Source organism: Oratosquilla oratoria, chromosome 27 (genome assembly GCF_046742065.1).
Source record: "Oratosquilla oratoria isolate Oo_2021 chromosome 27, ASM4674206v1, whole genome shotgun sequence".
NCBI lineage: Eukaryota > Metazoa > Arthropoda > Malacostraca > Stomatopoda > Squillidae > Oratosquilla > Oratosquilla oratoria.
In genome coordinates this window covers 13,126,685-13,151,885 of record NC_134803.1, presented here as the reverse complement: position 1 = coordinate 13,151,885, position 25,201 = coordinate 13,126,685, and the positions used below count along the sequence as shown (strand labels likewise).

Here is a 25,201-nt window from a genome sequence, read left to right as displayed (position 1 = left end):
ACTTCATTTGTTAGAAAATAGGTTTTAGCAACTTTTTTGTTATTGATTTCCACCAAGAAAATTGCATATTACGTTGAACTATTATAATTCACAAAATTGATAATTAATTTTCTATTGCTATATCGTGAACTTATGCACAACTAAAATTTTCTCTAAGTTTACTAAATAATAAATCATGATATGGTAGCTAGGTCAACATGAAAATGGAATTCCTGGTATTTGAGCTGAAGTAGTTCTCATGGGATGCAAAAAGTCGCTATGAGTATAATGCAATTTGAATTATCCATCTAGCTGTCCTAGTTCTCGAGATATTGCATTTTGAATGGAATTAAATCAGGCCTATTTTGTCCGAGGAAATCGGACCGAAACGTGCAGTCTGACTAATCGCCGATCAAACGTAAACAATGACGGTTTTTACTGACAAGCATAATTTTATATAAAAATTTAGCATATGGTTGCATTATTTGACCTATTTTCTTTAAGATGTGTGATTTCCATGTAATTTGATCATAGAATTACGTTTTTATCCTGTGCAAAATTACCCACCACAGCTACGAATACCGTCAAATTACATGAAAATCACACATATTAAAGAAAATAGTTTGAATAATTCAACTATATGCAAGCTATTACACTAATAACACAATAATAAACTTGATAGTGTAGTTTGATCCATACCACCAGTGATCATAGATAGCGGGCAGGACGAATCGTAGCTGTGGTCCGTACTATTACGGAGAATAAAAACGTAACTTCTCTTTGATCAAATTACATGAAAATCACACATTTCAAAGAAAATAGTTCAAATAATTCAACTATAAGTCTATTACACTAATAACATAATAGCAAGAAACTTAATAGAGTGAAGTTTGATCCATACCACCAGTGATAGATAAGATGGCGAGATGGATGTTGAGGTTGTTATCCGATAATCCGACCCGATAGAAAAAAAATAATAATTAAAACCACCGATTTCTCAGCTCTACCTTAACATGCTGCCTTTATTTTGGTATTAGAATAATCTGAAAGACTAGTAGTTTTTGTTTATTTTAATTAGTTGCCAAAACTCTGAATTTATCTAGCTCATTTTTTACGCTGAAACATAAACCAATTTTCGATTTACTGCTGAATGCAAGCCGCCATGTTTATCTTTTGTTTTTATGTACCGACATGTAATTGTTTGAAATTTACTACAATTGTAGTAAATACACACGCATAACATTTGTATGAATGAAATTTCCGGCGGTATGTAAATTTGGCCGTTTGCATGGCGTGCGCATAAAATGACACGCTATTGTGCTCGTCATCGACGGTGGCGCCTCTGGTGGTGTTTGACCTACCTAGATATGGTATGGATGCCATGCCAGTCCTGTGACTATCAAGACGATGGCTTTCACGTTGTGGACCAGGTGTTCTCCAACTCCAGGTGATGTTAATAAGCACTGTTACAAAGCCAATAGGGCGTCCTTGGACTTTTTGAGAGAACACGCAGTTCTACCATCATCTGGTAATTGTCCGAGGTACAATAATAATCAGGCTGTCAACATCCATGACGATGACCCGGATGATCTTAAATTTGAGGTACCGAATTACTAAACTTTGGTTAGGTTACATAGTTAGGTAAGGTAGGTTAGGTTAGAATAGACTAATTTATCATCCTTTCATTTCTTCAACCTTGGCACGTATCAAAACAAGCATGGTATATTGTTCAACCGCCGTGACTTTGTTAAAAAATAGGTCATAGCAAATTTTTTGTTATTGATTTCCGCCAAGAAAATCTCGTTGATCTTTTATAATTTACAAAATTAATAATTAATTTCCTATTTCTGTATTGTGAAGGTGTGCGCAACTTAAATTTTACCTAGTTGCTAAAAGATAGAAAGACAAAATTGTGTAGATTCCTTTAGATGCAATCTTTTTGATAAATTTGGAAGTCGGAGATGATGACAGCCTGATGACCTCTAGAATTACAGGTACTGCTTTACTAAATGCAAGTTAGGTTAGGTAGGCAGGTTTGATTAGGTTAAGTTGGGTTAGAACAAAAATTTGGCATACTTTAATTTCTGACCTCCGCTGCTACCAAAACAAACATGGCATCACAAGTAGTCAAAGCGGCTACATTTGTTTATTGCTTTTAGCAACTGTTTCTAATATTGATTTCCACCAAAAATAATGTATATTACATTGATGTATTATAATTTACAAAATTTAGTTTATTTAATTTTCCATTACTATATTGTTTAGGATGTACAAAGAAAAGAAAAGAGAAGTAAAGCAAAAGGTAAAGGAGGCAAAGAGGAGAGCAGATGTGAAATGGGGTAGGAGTATGACAGAAAATTTTGAAAGTAATAAAAAGATGTTTTGGAAAGAAATTAAGAGAGGAAGAGGAGGCGAATCAAGTAGGGAAGAAAAGGTAAAAGGTACAGATGGAGAGTTGATAATGGAAGAGATGGCAGTGAGGGGAAGATGGGCAGAATATTTTAGGGAGTTGCTGAATGTGAAGGAGGATAGGGAAGGAAAGATAGCTGCAGTGGGAAATGCGAAGAAAATGAGAGTGAGGAGAATGGAGGAGAAATAAGGAAGGATGAGGTGAAGGCAGCTGTAAAGATGATGAAAGCAGGTAAGGCACCTGGTCTGGATGGATGTCATGCAGAATGTCTGAAAAAGGGAGGTGCAGTGATGGTGGACTGGTTGGTGAGGTTATTTAATGTTTGCTGGAGAGAGGATAGAGTACCGGAGGACTGGAGTAGTGCCTGTATAGTTCCTCTTTACAAGGGAAAAGGGGACAAGTGTGAATGTAGTAATTTCAGAGGGATTAGCCTGTTGAGTGTAGTAGGGAAGGCTTATGGGAGGATCTTAATTGAGAGGATTAGGAGAGGAACAGAGGGAGTAATTGGTGAGGAACAGTGTGGATTTAGGACGGGTAGAGGTTGTGTAGATCAGATCTTTGTGGTAAGACAGATATGTGAGAAAGCTATAGGAAAGGGGAAGGATGTTTTTTGGGCTTTCATGGATCTGGAAAAGGCTTATGATAGGGTAGACAGAAAGGCACTGTGGGAGGTTATGCAGATTTATGGGATAGGAGGAAAGCTTTTGGGAGCTGTCAAGAGTTTTTATGAGAGTAGTAGAGCATGTGTTAGGATTAGAAATGGAGAGAGTGAGTGGTTTGAAGTAAAGGTGGGACTTCGTCAAGGATGCGTTATGTCGCCCTGGCTGTTCAACTTATACATGGATTGGGTGGTGCGAGAGGTGAATGCTAGGGTAGTGAGTCAGGGATTGGAGATGGTTAAAGAAAATGGAGAAAAGTGGGAGGTGAGCCAGCTGTTGTTTGCGGACGACACTGCGCTTGTGGCAGGGTCAGAGGAGGGATTGAGGAAGCTGGTGGCAGAGTTTGGGAGAGTATGTGATAGAAGAAAGCTAAAGATAAATGTGGGTAAAAGTAAGGTGATGAGATGTACAAGGGGTGAAAGTGGCAGTAGACTGGAAGTGAACATTAAGGGAGAGCGACTGGAGGAAGTGGATAGTTTTAGATACTTGGGTGCAAGTGTAGCAGGAAAAGGTGGAGTGGAGGTAGAATGTAGATTGAGAGAAGCGAGTAAATGCCTTGGTGGTTTAAAGAGTGTAATGAGGAATAGACATTTGGGAATGGATGCGAAGAGGAGACTGTATGAAGGAGTGATTGTGCCAACAGCACTGTATGGGGCAGAAACGTGGAACATAAGAGAAGAAGAGAGAAGGAGTTTGAATGTGTTTGAGATGAGGTGTCTGAGAAGTATGGTGGGGGTTACTAGGCTAGATAGAGTGAGAAATGAGGAGGTGAGAAGGAGAACAGGGGTGAAAAAGGATTTGGGAGATAGGGTCGATGAAAGAATATTAGGATGGTTTGGACACATGGAAAGAATGAGTGAAGAAAGACTAGTAAAAGAGGTATGGAAGGCAGATGTGGAGGGAGTGAACATGAGGGGACGTCCTAGGATGAGGTGGATGGATGGGGTGAAGGGGGCTTTGGGGAAGAGGGGAATGTCTGTTGAGGAAGGAAGGGAGAGGACGGAAGACAGAGGTGAGTGGAGAATGGTTGTATATGGATGATGTTGTGACTGCATGAGGAGGAATGGGCGGGGAAGTGGGGGGTGGGGTAGTATGTGTGAGTAATTTTTGACTCAGCCAGAAGGGATTTCTCCCCGTCTTCTCCTTTAATGCATGGGGGGACAGAGAGGGGGGGTCGCCGTTTAAATGAAGCGGCCTCGCTGTGGATGTACTGTGTCTTGCGACACTGCTTCTGACCCAGGGCGGTGGGCAGGGTGCAGGGATGACCCGTCATCCAGGAGGTGCTCAGATGAGAGGAAGGGTGGGAGGGGTGTGGAGTGTATTTAGGGATGAAATGGGTGGGAGTGTTTTTGTGCCTTTCCCTTTTTGGCTACCTCCCTTGGAAGGGGGAAAAAGCCTTGGTATATGTATGTATGTATGTATATTGTTTAGGTGTGCACTTCTAAAAATTTATTGAAAAAATAAAAACTTAAAAGTGGCTGTTGGCCAAGGCAGCCCTGGTATATTAATTCTTATTTTTAGTTTATTTATTTATTTGTTTATACATTTTTTTTTTTTATCAAATCCATTATGATAGTCATTGTATCAAATAATTGATGCTTCAACTTTCACAGATCAACCTGCAGCTGCACACTAGTTGGCAATGGCCCTCGGGCCTTCCCATAAATATCTCTTGAGAAGAAATGTAACAAGTAATGTGGTCCCCTGACTTCTAAGTACATTTACATAGGAATTTACCTACTGAGTTGTATGTTACAGGAAGGGGAGCTATGCTGGTGGTGTCTCATATTTAGCTTACTCTTAAATTCTTATATTGTTTTTGCACACACTGTTCTTTCATCTAATATGTTCTATACATCCACCACTGTAGAGAAAGCTGTTCTTTTTCAGGTCTTTTGGGGCATTCTCTGGCAGATTGATCAACCAATGCTTAACACCCTCATCTCTCAGATTTTGCTGAAATTTTGTATAGAGGAAAATTGTGGGCCCTGAATCCATTTCTGAAATTTTTAGATAGATTGAACGAATGGTTCAAAAGATATGACCTCGGGAAATTTGAGGTCGCATGTGAGGTCATATGTTTTCAGTGAACCATAACTTGGTTAATAATGATCAGAATTGCATATATGTATATATATTTAGAATCAGAAAAAGCCAAGGAATTCAAATACAGTCAAAGCCCTGGTATCCGGCCTTCTTGTATCCGGCACTTCAAATAACCGGCATATTTTTCACGAAAATCGAAAAATTGTGATAAGGATAGACGTATAAAAAAAAAAAAAATCCCGCGTGTGTTTAAAATCCCTGCGCTTGGTTGTAGTTGCTCTCACCACCACCAGGGCTTTATTGTGTATTTACCGCCAAACGTAACAAGTGTGATCCAGCCCATGGATCAAGGAGTGATTCAAAACTTTAAAAAGAATTGTCGGAAAAGTTCTATGCGCAAACTAGTTTATTTTGAGGACGGTTGCATTTCCGAATTCCATGTAGGTTTAATGTTAAAGATGCTATTTTTATGGAATCGCTAGCTTGGGAGGATGAAAAACAACAAACTCTAATGCGATGTTAGTGAAAATCATATCCGCAAATAATGTTTGAAGATCAGGAAGGGAATAAAAATTTTTGAGGGTTTTCCATCGGCAAGAAAGAATCGGTGGTGAAAGAATTGAAAGATGGGTTATCGCGCTAAACTTTGCATTAGTGACGAAGCGATACAAGTGTGTGTAGATATGGACAGTGACCGAGCAGCAACATTCTCACTTAGTGATGATGAAATTTTACAATCACTTCCCGATGAACAGGCAAAAACGACAGAGGCAGATAGTGAAGAAGACGACCCTGAGATGAAAGTGTCGTGGAAGGATGCAGCGAAGGGTCTAGCAGTGTTTGTGAAATTTGCAGAACAGTGCACAAATAAAGAGGAAAAAATTCTAAGCAGAGACATCATATATTTTATGAAAGTTGGTACAAAAAGTTTAGTGAAAGAAAACTCGAGTGTAGAGGTGAATGCACCCTCTCAGCCACCAACACTGAACGCGGCCATTCACAACTCCGTCGTAAAATTATCAGATGATGAATTAGATAACTGGTAATGCTGTGATGATTATAACTGATGTATATTGATTGGATTTACTCTATACTGATAGAATTTACAATATATAGACATGTGGATGTGTTTATTATTAAAGCGAATTAAGATCTATTAATAAGTAAAAGAACAATATAAATATATGTATTTTTTTTTAATATCCCTTCCCGTATCTGGTACGTCTTCGGCCCCATTGGTGCCGGATACAAGGGCTTTTACTGTATACAGTTTTTAAAGCTCTAGGCTGAAAAATAAAAAAGTTTTACAAAAAATAAAATTTTAAGGTTACAATTTGACCTCTGGGGTATCAAATGAATTTTTTTAATAGATGTAAAAAATGAAGGCAAGGGCATTAGCTATTAGAATCAGCAAAAAAAAGTTTATGTATGTAACTATTTTTCATAAAACTAACCTATAAATGATCACCATATTCCTAAGTCTGGCGTCAGTTCTACCTATTTTTCCACACTTAAGCTCATATTTTGACATAGATTTTTTTTACATACATACATATACCAAGGCTTTTTCCCCCTTACAAGGGTTTGATATAGATTTTTTTTACATACATACATATACCAAGGCTTTTTCCCCCTTACAAGGGAGGTAGCCAAAAAGGGAAAGGCATAAAATCATTTCCACCCATTCCATCCCTGAATACACTCCACACCCCACCACCCTCCCTCTCATCAGAGCACCTCCAGGATGACAGGTCATCCCTGCACCTTGTCCACTGCCCTGGGTCAGAAGCGGTGTCGCAAGACACAGCACATCCACAGCAAGGCCGCTTCATTAAATCGGCGACCCCCCCTCTCCGTCCCCCCATTGCATAAAAGGAGAGGACGGGGAGAAATCCCTTCGGGCTGCGTCAATTTTGCTCACACATTCTTTCCATGTGTCCAAACCATCCTAATATTCTTTCATCAACCCTATCTCCCAGCTCCTTTTCCACTCCTGTTCTCCTCCTCACCTCCTCATTTCTCACTCTATCTAGCCTAGTAACCCCCATCATACTTCTCAGACACCTCATCTCAAACACATTCAAACTCTTTCGCTCTTCTTCTCTTATGTTCCATGTTTTTTTTGTTTTTTTGTTTTTTTATAGATATAAAAACAAAGACAGAATTATTAGCAATGAGAAACAATCATAAAATGTTTGGTAATGTTAGTACTTTTTATGTAACTAATTTACAAGTGAAAATAAAAAATCATTGTTGGTACTTTTCATGTCATTTAAGAAAACACCAAATTTATAAATTGCATATATATTCCAGGAATTGTAATATCTTAGTCCTTAGATTTGAGGTTGGCAAACACCAAGCATATAAGAAATGAAACTTATTTTACTGTTAACCCCTTCCATACAATGATGCCTACGTAGGCGTCATGAGGAGCAAGTGGGTACACGAGGCTGCCATATCGGCGTATTGATTATATTTATTGTAGTTGTACCTGCGTGACCCCCATACTCTGTAAACTGGCTTCATCATATTTTCTATGGATGTGAAAATTCACGGGTGAAAGAGAGCGAGCAATGCAGGGGTTACTTTATTTTTTATAATGCAAGTATTTTGACGCAACATCGCACGTCTGGCAGCTAATGCTGCCCATGAGATTTTGGCCCGGAGTGAAGTGGTTAACCTGCACTGAAAATATATATGACAAAGAACAATGTTCACCTACTTTAAGGATTCATGTGCTAGCCAACACCAGTCTTGCATTTGCAATGCTTTCATCAATTTCTTTTTTGGAAAAAATGTATTGAATTCTGCTGCCTCCTCCTAGGCTAGGACAACTCATTACAGATAATATATGATGTCCTGGTACAGCACATGAATCCTTGTTTGAGGGATAATAATATGAATTTGTTCCTGATGACCCAGAAGGGTGTAGAAAGTTCACTATGAAATCATCAAAATCTTCACAGTATTCTTCCACAATTCTATACCAAACTTCCTTGTTGTAAATACACCCAACATACTCTCCTGGTTTGATATGCTTTGGGTCACCAAGTATTTTAGGTTCATCAGAAATGTGACCTTTCCTTATTCTTTTCTTTTCTCCAATGCCACTTGAGATGGGATACACCATCAGCTCTTCCTTGTTCAGGGGTGCAAGAATTGAGGTTGAAGGATTTTCCACTATGAAGCAATCACTGTCACTTTTCACATCTTTAACCACTTCCATACGGTGATGCCTACGTAGGCGGCATGAGGAGCAAGTGGGTACTCGATGTTGCCGACGTCGCCATCTTGATTATATTTATTGTAGTCGTACCTACGTAATTTTCATTCTCTCTAAACTGGCTTCATCAGTTTTTTATGGGTATCAAAATTCACGGGTGAAAGAGAGAACGATCGATATAAGCGGTGACTATATTTTATGATGCGAGTATTATTATGACACATCGTACGTCTGACAGCTAATGCTGCCCGCGAGATTTTGAACCGGAGTTAAGAGGTTAAATTCAAAACAGTATTCTGTTACTGTACTCCAAGGGTAGGAGAAATAGAATAAGGTAAGCAGAGTAAGCTTTAGAGACCGCTTTGTGTTTTGTTGTTGATTTGTGTTTTCTCTTTGTCTAAAGGAGGAGTGAAATGGCTTGTGAAGGTTGTGTGAACCTGGAGGACTGTCTCAGGATGTGTGAGGAGGAAATTCGTCTTCCCAGGAGTGCACTCCGTGAAAAGAGTGAACCCTCCCCACAACCCAAAGAGCGTTCCACTTCTTCCCCTTCTGTCACTGCTGTGAGCGAGTGGCGCTCCGCGGGGTCCCGTTTGTCGAGCCCACATTCGGTAGGCGTGTGCCCTGTGGGAGCAACCGCTGGCTCTAGCCAATCGTTTTGCTCTACTGGAGGATGAAGTGGCTGAAAATCAGGAGTTCTTGGTGGTGGGGGACTCCATGGTGCGAGGCTATGACGACATCCTGCAGTGGAAAACTAAGCGACGTTACAAGCTTGTATGTCAACCGGGCCGTGGGATCGCCGATTGTACCCAGTCCATCAGGGAGCAAGGACGGACGAACACGGTTACGATTGTTCATACGGGAAGTAACGATGTAGGTAGGGTGAGATCAGAGGAACTTGTTCGGAATTACAGGGTCCTCCTTCAGGAGATGAAGGAATGTGGGAGCCGTCACGTAGTCTGTGGGATCCTCCCGAGGATCTATGCAGGCTCGTGTTGGAACAGTAGAGCCATAGGGATCAATGATAGGATATCGCAATTGTGCACACAATTGGGATACCAGTTTCGTGATCCTTGGTATATCTTTTCCAGGTGTCATGACCTTTACGCTTCTGATGGGATCCACCTTACCCGCAGAGGCAAAGATGTTCTTACAAACCTCATTGTGGGAGTTTGTAATGAACTAGTTCCTTTTTTGGGGTAGAAGCCTAAAGGGAAGGGGAAATAGAGTGTACATGGGAAAACAGAATAGAGTATAGCATTAATGTAGAACAATAAGCCAGTATAGGACAAAATGTAATTTTAGGATATAATGTCGGTAGAGGACGAAATGTTACATTAGGATGTAATGTCAAAGGACAAAATATCATAATGGGATGTAATGACAGTGGATGACAAAAGATCACAATGGGATGTAATGATAGTGGAGGACAAAATATCACGATGGGATGTAATGATACTGGAGGAGAAAATATCACGGTAGGATATGAAGTCAGTGGAGGACAAAATATAATTTTAGGAAGGGATGCTGAACAGAATATCAATGAAGGCCAAAATATCATGATGGAATGTAATGACAGTGGAAGACAAAAGATCACAATGGGATGTAATTACAGTGGAGGAAAAAATATCACGGTAGGATATAATGTCACGAGGACAAAATATAATTTTAGGAAGGAATACTGCACAGAATGCCAGTGAACGACAGGAGGCTGGTGTGATTCACGGTGACGTAGGGGGACAAAGTGTACAGAAGAGATCGGATGACTGTGATCGACCAGATGTCCGTGATGGGGGAAATATTAACCACTTCACTACGGGACTTAAATCTGGCGGGCAGCAGCCAATGCCAGCCGTACGATGTGTCGTAATAATACTCGTATCATAAAAGATAGTCACCGCTTATATCGATTGTTCTCTTTAATCTGTGAATTTTGAAAAACACAGAGAATGGGATTAAGAGCAGATTAGGGAGAATGTAAAAACACAGGGGCGACTACAATAAATATAATCAAGACGTCGATATGGCAGCGTCGCGAATCCACTTGCTCCTCATGACGCCTACGTGTGCGGCACCATATGGAAGGGGTTAATTTTGATGGGAGAAATGTTAATGAGGTATTGAATGTCAATGAAGGACCAAATGATAATATAGAGCAAGGTACATACATATACCAAGGCTTTTTCCCCTTACTAGGGAGGTAGCCAAAAAGGGAAAGGCATAAAATCATCCCCACACATTCCATCCCTGAAAACACTCCTCACCCCTCCACCCTCCCTCCCATCTTAGCACCTCCTAGATGACGGGTCATCCCTGCACCCTGACCCTGGGTCAGAAGCAGCGTCGCAAGACACAGCACATCCACAGCAAGGCCGCTTCATTAAATCGGCGACCCCCCTCTCCATCCCCCCATATAAAGGAGAGGACGGGGAGAAATCCCTTCGAGCTGCGTCAAAATTTTGCTCACACACACTACCTCACCCCCCATCCCCCCGTCCATTCCACCTCATGCATCACAACATCTTCCATATACAACCATTCTCCATTCACCCCTGTCTTCTGTCCTCTCCCGTCCTTCCTCAACAGACATGCCCCTCTTCCCCAAAGCCCCCTTCACCCCATCCATCCATCTCATCCTAGGACGTCCCCTCATGTTCACTCCCTCCACATCTGCCTTCCATACCTCCTTTACTAGTCTTTCTTCACTCATTCTTTCCATGTGTCCAAACCATCCTAATACTCTTTCATCAACCCTATCTCCCAACTCCCTTTCCACCCCTGTTCTCCTCCTCACCTCCTCATTTCTCACTCTATCTAGCCTGGTAACCCCCATCAAGGTATAAATATAAAACAAAATGATAATGTAAGACATGATATTGAAACTCAAAATGTGTCAAAAAAAATAATCACGAGTATCTTAACACCATGTACAGTCAAACCTCGGAACCCCAGACTAATTGGGGGGAAGGGCGGTCCGGTCATCGAAAATGTCGCCCTAACACCCGTAGATTTTCGTAGTGGTATATGTATAGGTAATGTATGATATGGCATAGAAACACATAAGAATAATACTCTAACACTGTAATAATAATAATAATAATTCTGTGATAATAACTGTAATAAAGGCATGTAAATGTACTGTACTGTATTTTTTATTACGTTAGGTACTAACTACTGGGCTCAATCTTTTGCTTTTTTGAAATGATAGGATATGGTACAGTACATTTAGTGTATTAATAAAAAGTAAAAGTTTTCATTTAACTTACCCTACAATGTATTTACACAATGTACAGGATACTGGACCCTGAGATTAATCTGACTCAGAGTACGATGTTTCCATCAGGATACCAGGTCCCGGTTGAGGGTCTGGGATGTGGCTGTGATCTGGTATAGGGTTCTCTAGGGTACTGGTAGCAGGCCTAGGACGAGGGGCAAAAAAAGAGCTGATCTTGGACTGCTTGCCTCCCTTGTGCTGTTGCTTTATTATAAACTCCCTTAACAACGTAAGCTGTGTGTAGTGGCTGGCGGCTTCTTGTTCTTTGGTGTACTCTGTATATCTGATAATTTTGTCCACACAGGCTCGGAGTTCAGACAGTTTGTACTTAGGGGCAGGCTCATCCTCCTCCTCTTCCTCCTCTTCATCATCGTTGTCCCTCTGAAGGTCATTGGCAATTGATTCGGGCGTCATTACCTCATGGCCCTGTAACCCATCACCCTCATCCAACCATTCCTGAACATCATCGAGCCTGACATCTTGTTCACCTGCCTCTCGAAACATTCGGTGGAAGTCCACAGCCTCAAAACCATCGAACCCCTCGAAATCTGTTCCCTGGCTATCCTCATCCTCAAGTAAGGGCTTCCAGCAGTTAACAAGTGTTGACATCTTCATATCACTCCAAGCACCTGCGAGGTTGTAGATGGCAGACCGTATACTGTAGGCCTTGATGTTTTCTAGGGTCCTGGCACTGCGGGTGTCTTCTATTTCATCCTCCTTGTCTTCATTGACAACTAACACCTTGCGCATATATTTGCGGCTGTAGCGCCTCTTTAGAGCACCAATTATGCCCTGATCCATGGGTTGGATCAACGATGTGGTGTTTGGTGGGAGGTACAAGGGCTTGATACACCCGTCAGCACTTGTAAGCTGCTCTACGCCAGGGCGTGCCGGCGCGTTGTCAAGGATGAGGATAGCCTTGACATCCTCAGGTTTGATGCCCAAAACTTCTATCTAAAATTTTCGTACTGCAGGCACAAAATGTTTCATGAACCAGCTGGTGAATATGTAAGATGTGAACCAGCCATTTTTTTAATTGTAATAGATGGCAGGTAGGTCAAGGTCAATGTCCTTAACCCCTTCCATACGGAGCGAGTGTATTCGCGAGGCTGCCATATCGGCGTCTTGATTATGGTTGCTGCCACCGAGATCTAAGTCCATGACGCCTACGTGTGCGGCACCGTATGGAAGGGGTTAAGGGCTCGGGGCTTTTTTGATTTGCCAACAATAGCTAGCTTCAGTCTGTGAGTACCGGTGGCATTGGCTCCACATAGGGCTGACAATCTCTCCTTAGCCTCTCCCTCATGCTTTTTGTCACCTGAGTATTTCTGGGCATCGACCGCCAATAAAACCCTGTTTCATCGGCGTTATACACCTGAGACAGCGACAGCCTTTCCTCCTCGATCAGCTTCATCAGTTTTAACCTCTTCAGTACGGGCCTTAAATCTCGCGGGCAGCAGCCGATGCCAGCCGTACGACGTGTCGTAATAATACTCGCATCATAAAATATAGTCACCGCTTATATTGATCGTTTTCTCTTTCACCCGTGAATTTTAATAACCATAGAAAATGTGATTACATGCAGTTTAGAGAGAATGTCATTACGGAGGGGCAACTACAATAAATATAATCAAGACGCCGATATGGCAGCCTCGCGTATCCACTTGCTCCTCATGACACCTACGTATGCGGCACCGTATGGAAGGGGTTAACTTAAAGGCTTCATACTCTCACTGTTGGCACTTCCACTCTCCCCATGTGTTGTTACATTAAAAAGGCCATGTCGGTTTCTAAAGCGCCACAACCACCCATCACTTCCTTTGAAATCCGTTATGCCTAGATTTTCGGCAATTTCTTGTGCTGCGGCTATGATCTCCACTCCCCTAACATTTAACCCCACACTTTTTTGCGACAGATACCACTTCACAACTCCCTCATCTAATAGGTTTATCCTTCCATTTTTCATATATTTTCTTGCAGCTACCTTCCCACTTTTGCTGGCTGAACCGTCAATGCTGAGTTTAGTGGCATAAGATTGTAATTTTTCTTTGGCTTTTTGATGTCCGGCATGGTCTGCTTCTTACACCTATATTCCTCACACACTTGTGCCACAGTAATTCCCTTTTCAAGTTTTTTTTTTATTATTTGTAGCTTCTGCTAGAGGTTCAGCATCACCTTAGTAGTTTTGCAAGGCTTTAGTGGCTTGAGAGGCATGGTTATGGATGCACAATAGACGCACAACAGCACTATAACACTATAAATTTCGGAAGGTATCCACTCGGGACAGTGGTGGCAGCCAGGGTTGCTGCATTTTCTACACTGCCATGTAGAATGGGAGTGTTGCCATACCGGGGCATAAATTTTTCTCGGACGTGTGCAGACTTTCATAGCAAGATATACTTGTCAAACTTTGACAAAATGTTGGTCCTGGTTTTTTTTATTCTTGAATGTATATAAGACCCCCATGCCCTAACATATTCAGTAAGATATAAAAACTATTTTTTTTATTATCACTAAAAGAAAGCTGAAACTTTAGCGTAGAATTTTTTCTACATAAAAACGTATCCTTTGGGGTATAATATTTTATAAGTAACACAATTACCAATAAAAGTCATATTTTGATGTACCATTTATCATTTGATAACTAGTTCTATGATTTTTAAACAAAAGTTTGAGTTTTTGAATGTTTTTAACAGACTGATATGTAGAAAAAAATTCCTCATGTCCTTGTGCAGTTGCCACATGCCGTTATTTTACTACGTTTTGGTACAAAATTATACAAAACGGCAGCCCTGGTGCTAAAAGAAAGCTGAAACTTTAGTGTAGAATTTTTTTCTACACCATATAAATGTATCTTTTGGGGTATAATATTTTATAAGTAACACAATTACCAATAAAAGTCATATTTTGATGTACCATTTATTATTTGATAACTAGTTCTATGATTTTTAAACAAAAGTTTGATTTTTTTAATGTTTTTAACAGCCCGCTGATATGTAGAAATTTTTTTCTCATGTCCTTGTGCAGTTGCCACATGCCGCTATTTTACTACGTTTTGGTACAAAATTCTACGAAACGGCAGCCCTGGTGGCGGCTTGACTGGGCCGGGCTTGAGTACACGTGTACGGCCGTCGCTGCCACCTACCGGACAAATAGGGAACTTTGCTTGAAAAGTCTGTCCTTTGTTCATGTCGACCGGTCATACAAGGGTCCGGGCTTTCGAGGTTCGACTGTACTTTAATGCTCATAGTATTAGGAACAAATTTCAAGAAATACAGGCGTATGTCAAAAGCGAAAATCTCGATATGATTTGAATAACCGAGACATGGTTAAAAGGTACAGTGTTCGAAGCTGAATTTAATATTGCAGGATTTAAACACTTTCATCAGGAGAGAAAATGAAACTGGATGCATATGATAGTTTGTGGGTTGAGTTAACCCAAAGAAATGGACAAAAAATGAATGTAGGTATAATATATAGCCCAAAGAAATTATCATTAGCAGACGACAAACTGTTATTTCAAGAACTGTGTAGTTTCTGCAACCGGGATTTATTGATAATGGGCGATTTCAATTTTACTGACATTGATTGGATGACCCTTGAATATGGCCATATAGGTAGTCGCTTGATTGATTTTCTTGGTGACAATTACTTAATTCAGCATGTAAAAGAGCCCACAAGATATGGAAACTTACTTGATCTATTGATCACTAGCCGCGAAAGCATGGTAACTGATGTAGAAGTCGGTGAAACTGTTGTAAATAGCAATCACAACTTAGATTCAAACTCCAAAATTTTTTAAATAGATACTTGTGTTTTTAAAATACCCAATTTCAGTAAAGCTCAGCTCAGTGGCCAGTTGACAGGAGCTTCAGTTTACAGATTGGGAGGAAAAATTAAACGAAAGACCTGTAGATCAGATGTGGGAAATATTTCAAAATACGCTCACTACGATGATTCATACTTACATAACTTTTAAAAGGACAGACATCCCCCAAAGTGGCTCGACAAAGAAACTGAAAAAAGTATTGCTAAACAGAGACAGGCTTACAAGAAATATAAGTGCTCAGGTACATCTAATGACTGAAAGTTATGTATCAATACAGAGAGATTTAAAAAAGACAATAAAAAATGAAAATGACAATACAAAATGAACATTGCTGATAAATCCAAAGAGAATCCCAAAGAATTCTATAGTTACATTAGAGATAAAAAGGTTGTTAGGAATCACATTGGTCCACTATTATCTGCTGATGGTCAACTTGAATATTCAAATGAAGGAATGTGTAATATTTTAAACAATTATTTTAGCTTGGTATTCGTAAGGGAAACACCTCAAAGTGAACTCCAAACTGGAACCTGTGAAAAGTCTAGGGTATACTTACTACAGTAAATATAACAAAATAAAAAATGAAGATGTGTATAGAGAAACTCAAAGTTAATAAAACACCAGGGCCTGACGGTTGGCATCCAAGAATCTTAAAGGAAATGAAAAATGAGATTGTTGTTCCATTAGAAATTATTTTCAAGAAATCCATCATATCTGGAGATGTTCCAAGAGAATGGAAGCTAGCTAATGTTACTCCCATATTCAAAAAAGGTGACAAAAAGAAACCAAATAACTATAAGCATAAGTTTGACTTCAATCGTAGGAAAAATAATGGAAACTATCATCAGAGATGCTATCGAACATCATTTAGAAAGTTACAGTTTGATAAATGATAGCCAGCATGGTTTCAGACAGAAACGTTCTTGCATGACTAACTTACTCGAATTCTACAACACAGTTATCTCAAAATATGATGAAAGAAACAATATAGATTTGATATATCTAGACTTTGCAAAAGCTTTTGATACCGTCCCCCACAAAAGACTACTTACAAAATTAGCTTCACACAGAATAAGTGGTAGCCTATTAAGTTGGACTAGTAATTGGTTGAATGATCGAAAACAGAGTTGTTTTAAATGGGAAAAACTTCAAAATGGAAAAATGTTACAAGTGGAGTTCCTCAGGGTTCCGTTCATGGGCCATTTCTATTCATAGTATATATAAATGATATAGACCATGAGCTAAAATCTACTGTTTCCAAATTTGCTGATGATACAAAACTGTGCGGAATGGCAAATGATCACTTAAACCAATTAGATATTCAAGAAGATTTAGATAAATTACAGCAATGGTCTGAAAAGTGGCTAATGAAATTTAACACAAATGCAAGGTAATGCACATAGGTAAAAATAACAATAAGTACAATTACAAGTTATTTGGAAATAAGTTAACAAAAGTGAATAGTGAAAAAGATCTCAGCGTAATATCAGTAACGATCTCAAATCATCCAAGCAGTGTATTTCAGCCTCTGAGAAAACAAATAATATTCTAGAACTGATTGCGAGATCTTTTGAATTCACTCATTAACAAGCTATATAAATCGTTAGTTCATCCACGTTTGGAATATGCTGTTTCCGTATGGTCACCGAATCTCATTAAAGACAATGACAGACTGGAAAAAGTACAACAGCGAGCCACAAAACTGATTCCAAATATAAAAAATAAATCATACGAAAATAGACTAAAACATATGAATCTGTTTTCCCTAAAAAAAGCGTAGACTCGGAGGTGACTTATACAGGTCTTTAAGATTCTAAAGGGAATTGACAACATCAAAAGTGACCAAATTTTCACATTGAATGAGAATCAGACAAGAAATAATGGTCTCAACTCTCCAGAAATAGATTCAATTTGGAAGTAGGTAGAAACAACTTCGCCGACTGTGTAGTTAATGAATGGAATAAACTTCCTGCACAGATAGTGCAATGCAACTCAGTTTGAAGCCTTAAGAATCATTTAGATAAACACCTAAGCAAGATGCTTTTATGATTATAATTTATTTTATTTGTTTTTGTTTTGTTATCATTTGTCTTGATTTTCATTTATTATTAGTTAAATGTCAATTTATTATTTACCATTTACCTTTTGTTTATTATTTAACTATACCTATGCATTTATTTATGTATTTTATTTGTTTTTTACATTATAGTTTTTATTAATTTATTATTGTTATGACCTTTTTTTGCATCTGATCTAGATGTGGACCAAAAGATCTCCTGTCGGCATGCTCCGCCTTTGTAATCCTTTGTAAGGATGCTAAAATTAGACAAGTAGCAACTTGTTTCAACAGGCTTTTTAGCAACACTGTTAATTATTTTTCATAGCTTACCAACATACACTTTGGATTTTATGATTGTTTCTCATTACTAAGAACCCTGTCTCTGCTTTTTTATCTATAAAAAAAAACCAATGTCAAAATATGAGCTTAAGTGTGGAAATATAGGTAGAATTGACGCCAGACTTAGGAATATGGTGTTCACTTATAGGTTAGTTTAATGAAAATTACTTACACAAACTTTTTTTTTTTTTGCTGATTCTAATACAGTAGAAGCCCGATTTAATGAACTAATTCAGCCAAGGTCCAGTCCGCTAAATTGAATTTTCTGTTAAATTGAGTGAGTGAGCGTTGGTGTAACAGTGTTGCCAGAGCGGATTATAAAAATGATACGTACCTAAAAAAAATTCCCTAGTGTACACACACACATACAGTATATATATTATTGTAAGTGAATTATAGGCAGCACAATTGTGAATCGCAAACGAACAGCAATGTGCAGTAATTTGTTGCAACGTGTGTGTGTGTGTGTCGTGTAACAATGATATGAGCTGTCTATGAATTTCGCGGAATATTAGTCATAGCTTCGTGAATGGTTTGATGTACATAATTCTAGCGATTAATAGGACTGGGCAGTTGGTTTTTGGATAGTGAGCGTTATTGTTGTGTTGTTGCAGAAAACATAGTTCGTTGTTATATAAGTGTTTTTCGTGGTGATTACTCTCGCGTACTGATTTTGAATTTTCCCATCAACTTACTGTTTCATTATTTTGTTTTCCTATTATACCGTCTATTTCTACTTGAATATATTTCTGCTACATCAGTGGAAGTGTGAACTTCCTAAAGAGGGCACAGACGGCGGGGGCTGCAGGAGAGGCCGTGAGCGACGTCAGTGGAAGCGTGAACTCCCTAAAGAAGGCGCAGACGGTGGCAGCGGTGGCTGCGACGTTGAGCAGTGTTGCTCATGGCATCCATTGGGGAAGCGGCCGTGAGTGACGTCAAGCGAAGAGGCGGTCGTGACGTCGAGCTGTGTTGCTCGTGGCATCCATCGGGGAAACGGCCGTGAGTGACGTCAAGCGAAGAGGCGGTCGTGACATCGAGCTGTGTTGCTCGTGGCATCCATCGGGGAAGCGGCCGTGAGTGACGTCAAGCGAAGAGGCGGTCGTGACGTCGAGCGAGGAGGTGGTCGAGAGCGTCGTCAGGCGAAGGGGCGGTCGTGCCGTCGAGCGAGGAGGAGGTTGTAGCTGCGAAGGCTGTGATGATGACCACCGCGGTTGGCGGTACGGTGGTTGCGACTGTGGTAGGGTTGAAGAACGTCCATGGAGTCACACAAGTTGTCGATGAACCAGATCAGAAGCGGCTGGGTGCAATCGAGTCAAAAAACTCCGATGGTCACCAATGTAACATTACGGGAAATGTTACTTGTGCTTAGGTGCCGAGGGAGTGAAGGAGACTCGAGTGAGTTTGGTGGCTTTATTCTGGTTAGCGCGAGTGTCGACCTAGGCTGAGTCGGCGGGCAGGGCTCGGTGCCCTGCCCTAAACCACAAAAGTGACCGAGCCTCGGGTCGGGCACTGCTGGTTACAAGTACAGAAAAGAAATGGGGTGGACACCAAAACCTGGCATCTTTATATAGGCCTCATGCGTACGTTAAAGTAGTACACGACCCATCCTGACTGAAACATGCCTCGGCAGGGCTTAGGTTGTGCTTTCAAGAGGATACAAATGCATGTAGTAAAGGCGTACTATAGACTTAACCTACACACAAGTAATATAAGGCCGAAGGCCAGCTATTTCTACACACTATATCCATTCCTGGTCCATCCCATTTCTGCAGCGCCGATGCTATAAGCCAAAATACCGCGTCGAAACACATGTGGGGAACTTGTTCACCACATGTATGTATGTATAAACTACTCACAAAAAGGGCCTGCAAATACTCCTCATCCGTCAGGCTTCTGTTTGCCATGCTGAAATCTGGAAAAAAAAAAAAAATAGAAATTAGCTTCAAAATCACATTTTCGCTGCCCTCTGATCCAATGTGGTGATTGGTATGGGTAGCTATATCATTCACCTAACTCTGAAGGTTTTATCATAAAGCCCAGTTCTTCAAAAGCAAACAAATATTCACCGATTCAAACGCAAATTTGGTTATCAACCTCAGCAAATTATTTTTTTCATTAAAAATATTAAGGTAAGGCACCAAGAAAACAATATTTTAATGTAAGAAACATTTTTTTTAACCTATTTTCTCCCGGATATGAGCAGCTCAAGATCTTTAGGCATTATACACTTGGTGATTTGTTGACCCAAAAATCTTCACATGCCAAGTTGCATGTCAATTGGGCCAGTGGTTTGGATTTTATTGATTATTTCTAAATTGACAACAGTTGCCATGGCAACATGATAGGTGTTAGTAAGAATGGTATAAGAAGAAGTTTCCTGCAATGTTAATGACATGCTCAGGTGATTTATTGACCCATAAAATTTATGGGTCAATAAATCACCTGAGCATGTCATTAACATTGCAGGACCTTCTTTTTATATCATTCTTACACCTATCATGTTGCCATGGCAACTGTTGTCAATTTAGAAGTAATCAATAAAATCCAAAGCACTGGCCCAATTAACTTGCAACTTGGCATGTGAAGGTTTTTGGGTCAACAAATCACCAAGTGTATAATGCCCAAAGAATCGGTGAATATTTGTTTGCTTTTGAAGAATCGGGCATACACTTGCACAACAACAAGATAATTTGAATATCCTGCGCATGTGCTGAACGCTCAAAGCATTCAAACTAAGCCAAACAAAATCCAACTGGTCGCAAAATATGGCGTTGTAAACAGTACCAGCATGATGGTGGCACGCTTGTTTTTGTGCGTATCTAATATCAGTCGGTTCATACTTTGTATCTTCCAACAGTTTGGAATGATTGTCCAGCACTGTGTTTTGGGGGCCACATACACTACTACAAATTTTCTACTTTTCATGTGATTGCTTTCAACTTTTATCATAATTGATTCTACATTGTTTTTTCTTCAGTTATCTTTGTCACATTTAAGTCTTTCCCTAATCAAAAATAATACTCCACCACCTGGTTTTTCCTTTCTATTCTTTGTCCAATAGTTGTATAGACCTTGTCCCACAGTATTTGGTGGTAGATTACTTTTTAATTTAGTCTCTACTGTTTCCATCATGTCTGGTTTTTCTAATGCCAGATAGTCATTTAATTCATTCAGTCCAGAAATCATTCCATCAATGTTGGTATAGACTAACTTTTTTTTTTTTTCCCTTTCTCATCTTTTTCCGTTTTTTTTTTGTTTTTGTTTTTTTCTGATATACCATTTTCTCAGCCTCAGGTTCCCACTTATTTTTTTTTTCTTTCTTTGCTTTATTTCTAAGTTTCTTTTTTTCTTCATTGCTCATTTCTTATTTTATCCATACATTTTTGTGTTGTTCACTGCAAGTTTTGTTCTAGATAGTACTTCCTCTGCAATCATTTGTGACCTAAGTTTTACTTTTAGCGGCCTATATTGTTTTCCTTTTGAGTATCTACCTATTCTATGTGTTTCTTCAATTTCTTTGTCTAAACTTTGTCCCTCCTCTTGAATCTCTCAGAATTTTTTTAGCTATCTCTTTTTCCTTTTTTTCTTTCTGATATCTAGGAACATCATGCTCATCAGTAATACCATAGATTACAATCCATCTTTTTATGTCCATTGTGTCCCTGACCAAATTACCTTTCTCTTTAATCGTTTGGATTACCATTTCCTAAGCATTCTCCTTGACCTGCTGCTCCACTATTTCTTTAAAAAATAATTTTTTTACTTTCCTGTTCTACTTTCCACTGTTACTTTGTTTCTCAGTCACTGCTACTTTCCACTGTTACTTTGTTTCTGGGTCACTGCCTTCATTTTATCAGTCATTCATTTTCCCCCTTTATCCCATTTAGTTCCATATTCAACTCATCTATTTCCCTGTTATTTTCTTCATTGGCCTTTCTTAATAGGGCTACTTCTTTGTATATACTTTTGCATTCACTTTTGAGTTCGATTGTTTCATCTAAAAATTTGCTGGTTTCCCTATTTCTTATTATATTTTTTAACCTGGGTTCTCTTTCCATATCTATCCCTCTATACATATTGATATTATCCCTATCAAATCCCGAAAATACATTTCTTTCAAACCTCTGGTATGTCTTTGTTGTTTTGTTCAGGCACGTCCTTTTCAGGATAACCCCAAGCAGTGACTCGACTCTACTTATGTCTAGGCATCTTTTTGTTGGTTCCTTGTCCCTATGAGCTTCATTTTTTCCTTCCATTTTTTAGTAACTGATTGTGAAAAAAAATAAAGATACAAAAATGGTTACATTGTCGGCCACTTGAATTATATATATCGCTTCTCATTTTGTGTAAACAACAAAGTAGAGGTTGGTTGGTTCCAAATTTGTCTGTTGGCAAAGCACTAGTTAGCGGTCTAGAGCGTGTTTTCGATACATCTTGCTTCAATCGCTGGGAATTTGTATCTTACTTGCATTCTGGATGATGGTTACTATTTTATTTACAGCCTTATCCAGGGTTGGGTATTGTTTTGTTTCAAAGTGTTCAAGTTCTTTCTCAGTGTCTTCTAAGTATTTTTGCCAGTTCACTTTTTGGTAGTTTATGAAAACCTCTTAAACATGGATTGCAGTTTCTCTTCCAGTTTTGTGGTGATCTTAATTGGGAAATGATCAGATAATAAGTCTTGTATGGTTTACTGTGTGGTTTGGGTTTGTATAGAGGGTGAATGCATTGTTTTGTCAGTTGGTGTTGGTTGTTGATTGTGTTGTAGAAGTTGTCTGGTGTGATTGTTGCAAGAGTTGATTATGTTTAGGTTGAGGAGTTATTCAAGAATTTTGTTCCCTCCTTGATCCACTGTTTGTGTGACAAGCCAATATGTGGTTTATTATTGAGTAAAGTAGTTGGAACTGTGGAATGTATCCTAGGGGTTGATGAAGTTGGAGAGATATAGATATTTGTGATTAGGTTATTTTTATTTGCTTGTATAATGATTATTTCAGTGATGGTGTCTTTATTTGCATGTTTTGTTGGAGAAAAGTATGCCATTATGTATCAGTGTTGTGAGTTCACCTTTGTGTCTTATGCTGTCTTATCTTATTGTTGTGTAATCTGTGAATGAGGAAATTTAAATTTGTTATGTCAGCTTTGTTCTTTGTGTCAGTGCAATGTGTATGTTGTGTTCATGTAGTAAGTGGAGCATTTCTTAATGTCTGTGAGTCCATTTATGTTTATCTATAAAATGAGTGTGATTTTGTTTTGTTCAGGTTGTGGGTGCGGAGGTTATTGTGCTGGTTGCTCCCTTTTTTATTTTTTATTTTTTTTTATTTACCTAGTTGTAATATATGGGAGAGGAGCTATGCTCGTGGTGACCCGTCTTTGTATCTCTCCGCATCAACTTTTATCTTAAAATCTTGTATAGTGTTTGCACATACTGTTTTGTTGTCTAATTTGTTCCATGTATTAATCGCTCTGTGTGGGAAACTGTTCCTTTTCAAGTTTTTTCTATAGCTCTCTTTTTTCAGTTTTTTCTGTGTCCTCTCGTTTTACCGTTGTCCTACACTAACAGGTTGTTCCTGTCTAAAACTTCCATTCCTTTCATTATTCTGTAGATAGTCGGCAAATCTCCTCTTTCTCTTCTTTGTTCCAGTGTTGGTAGGTTCAGTTTGGATAGTATTTGCTCATATGTTAGTTCGGCGAGTGTCGGTGCTAGTTTGGTTGTTGTTCTTTGTAATCTTTCTAGTTTCTTAATATTCTTTTTGGTGCTGGGTGTCCAAAGTGATGCTGCGTACTCAAGTTTTGGTCTTATTAGTGTAGTTAGTATTTTCTTTATCATTTCTTCATCCATATACGTAAATGTCACTTTGATTGACCTCAATAAGTTGTAAGTTTCTCCGAATATTTTATTTATATGCTTATCAGGTTTCATGTCCTTTCCAATCACCACTCCAAGATCTTTTTCAGAGTGTGCTTTTTTTATTTTTTCTTCTCCAATTCTGTATTCTTTTGATATTCTATTTTTACTCTTTCCAAATTCCATTATACTGCATTTCTTTATATTAAATTTCATTTCCCATTTTTGAGTCCAATTCCATATCGTGTCCAGATCTTGTTGCAATAAGTTGCAGTCCTCTTCCATTTTTACCTTTTTAAGTAATTTTGCATCATCTGCAAAAAAATTCATATAGCACTCCATGCCTTCATTCATGTCATTGATGTATACGGCGAACATGATCGGGGCCAGTCCCGATCCTTGTGGGACACTGCTCTTTACTTTTTCCCAGTTGGAGAATTTTTCTCTAATTACAACTCACATTTTCCTCCCAATCAGGAAGTCTTCCATCCATTCCAATAATTTTCCTCTGATTCCACCCTTTGATTCTATCTTATTTATTAATTTCTTAACCCCTTCCATACGGTGCCGCACACGTAGGCGTCATGGGGAGCGAGTGTATTCGCGAGGCTGCCATATCGGCGTCTTGATTATATTTATTGTAGTCACCCCTCCATAATGACATTCTTTCTAATTCTTTTGTAATCGCATTTTCTATGGTTATCAAAATTCACGGGTGAAGAGAGAACGATCGATATAAGCGGTGACTATATTTTATGATGTGAGTATTATTACGACACGTTGTATGGCTGGCATTGGCTGCTGCCACCGAGATCTAAGTCCATGACGCCTACGTGTGCGGCACCGTATGGAAGGGGTTAAGAGGTACCTTATCGAATGCCTTTTGCAGGTCCAGAAAAGCAAGTGTGTGTGTGTGTATTTGTTTTTGTTTGTCAGTGTTGTGCATTTTAAGATAACCATTTGTGGATGTTGCATTTGTTGATGTGTTTAGAGCAGGTTGAGCAAGTGTGAGGTCCTAGGTTGGTGTATACTCGATGGATAATAGGAGAAAAGGGAGGGCAGGCATCAGTGTACTGTCCTTGTGTGGAACAAAAACATAGGGGTGAGATAGTGCAGGGAATAGTGTGTGAGCATGTGAAGAGACCAGGTGCTGGCCGACTGGTTCTGCACCTCTTTGACGAGGTGGGGATTCTTCATGTCCACTTGAGGACCTCAAGCAGCAAATTGTGAATTGGTTTTCTATGGGAGGAGGTTGTCTTCGTCCTCTCACTGCCCAAGGGCTTTAGGGGTCCAGCCTTTTGCAAGCTGATAAAAGCATTTTTCAGTGGGATATATCAATTGTTTTTCAGTTTGCTATCATCCTTAGATAAGTTGCATGTAATTGTGGTATGTGACACAAATATAATGTAGTGATAGCAAACATTTGATATCAGTTATAACTAGAAGACAAAAATCAACTGTATTGACAATTTTGGCAATCAGTTAAGTAAGATACATAACCCACACTGATAATGAAGTAGCTCTATACAAATACTATACTT

General features: G+C 39.3%; 1 protein-coding gene across 8 annotated transcripts in view; it reads left to right on the top strand.

The window, feature by feature from the left end:
• The window catches only part of LOC143039904 (mitotic spindle assembly checkpoint protein MAD1-like), a 186,487-nt gene that overhangs the window by 1,621 nt on the left and 159,665 nt on the right, over positions 1-25,201 (top strand). Inside the window, exon 2 of one of the 8 annotated variants that reach the window (XM_076210253.1) lies at positions 4,662-4,739. The exons of 6 other annotated variants lie outside the window; for them this stretch is intronic. In XM_076210253.1, the coding sequence (XP_076066368.1) occupies positions 4,691-4,739 (49 nt within the window). In that variant the 5' untranslated portion in view covers positions 4,662-4,690. Of the gene's footprint in view, positions 1-4,661; positions 4,740-12,372; positions 12,521-25,201 lie in introns of those variants that run through there. One more of the 8 variants, XM_076210250.1, reaches the window with a different exon arrangement.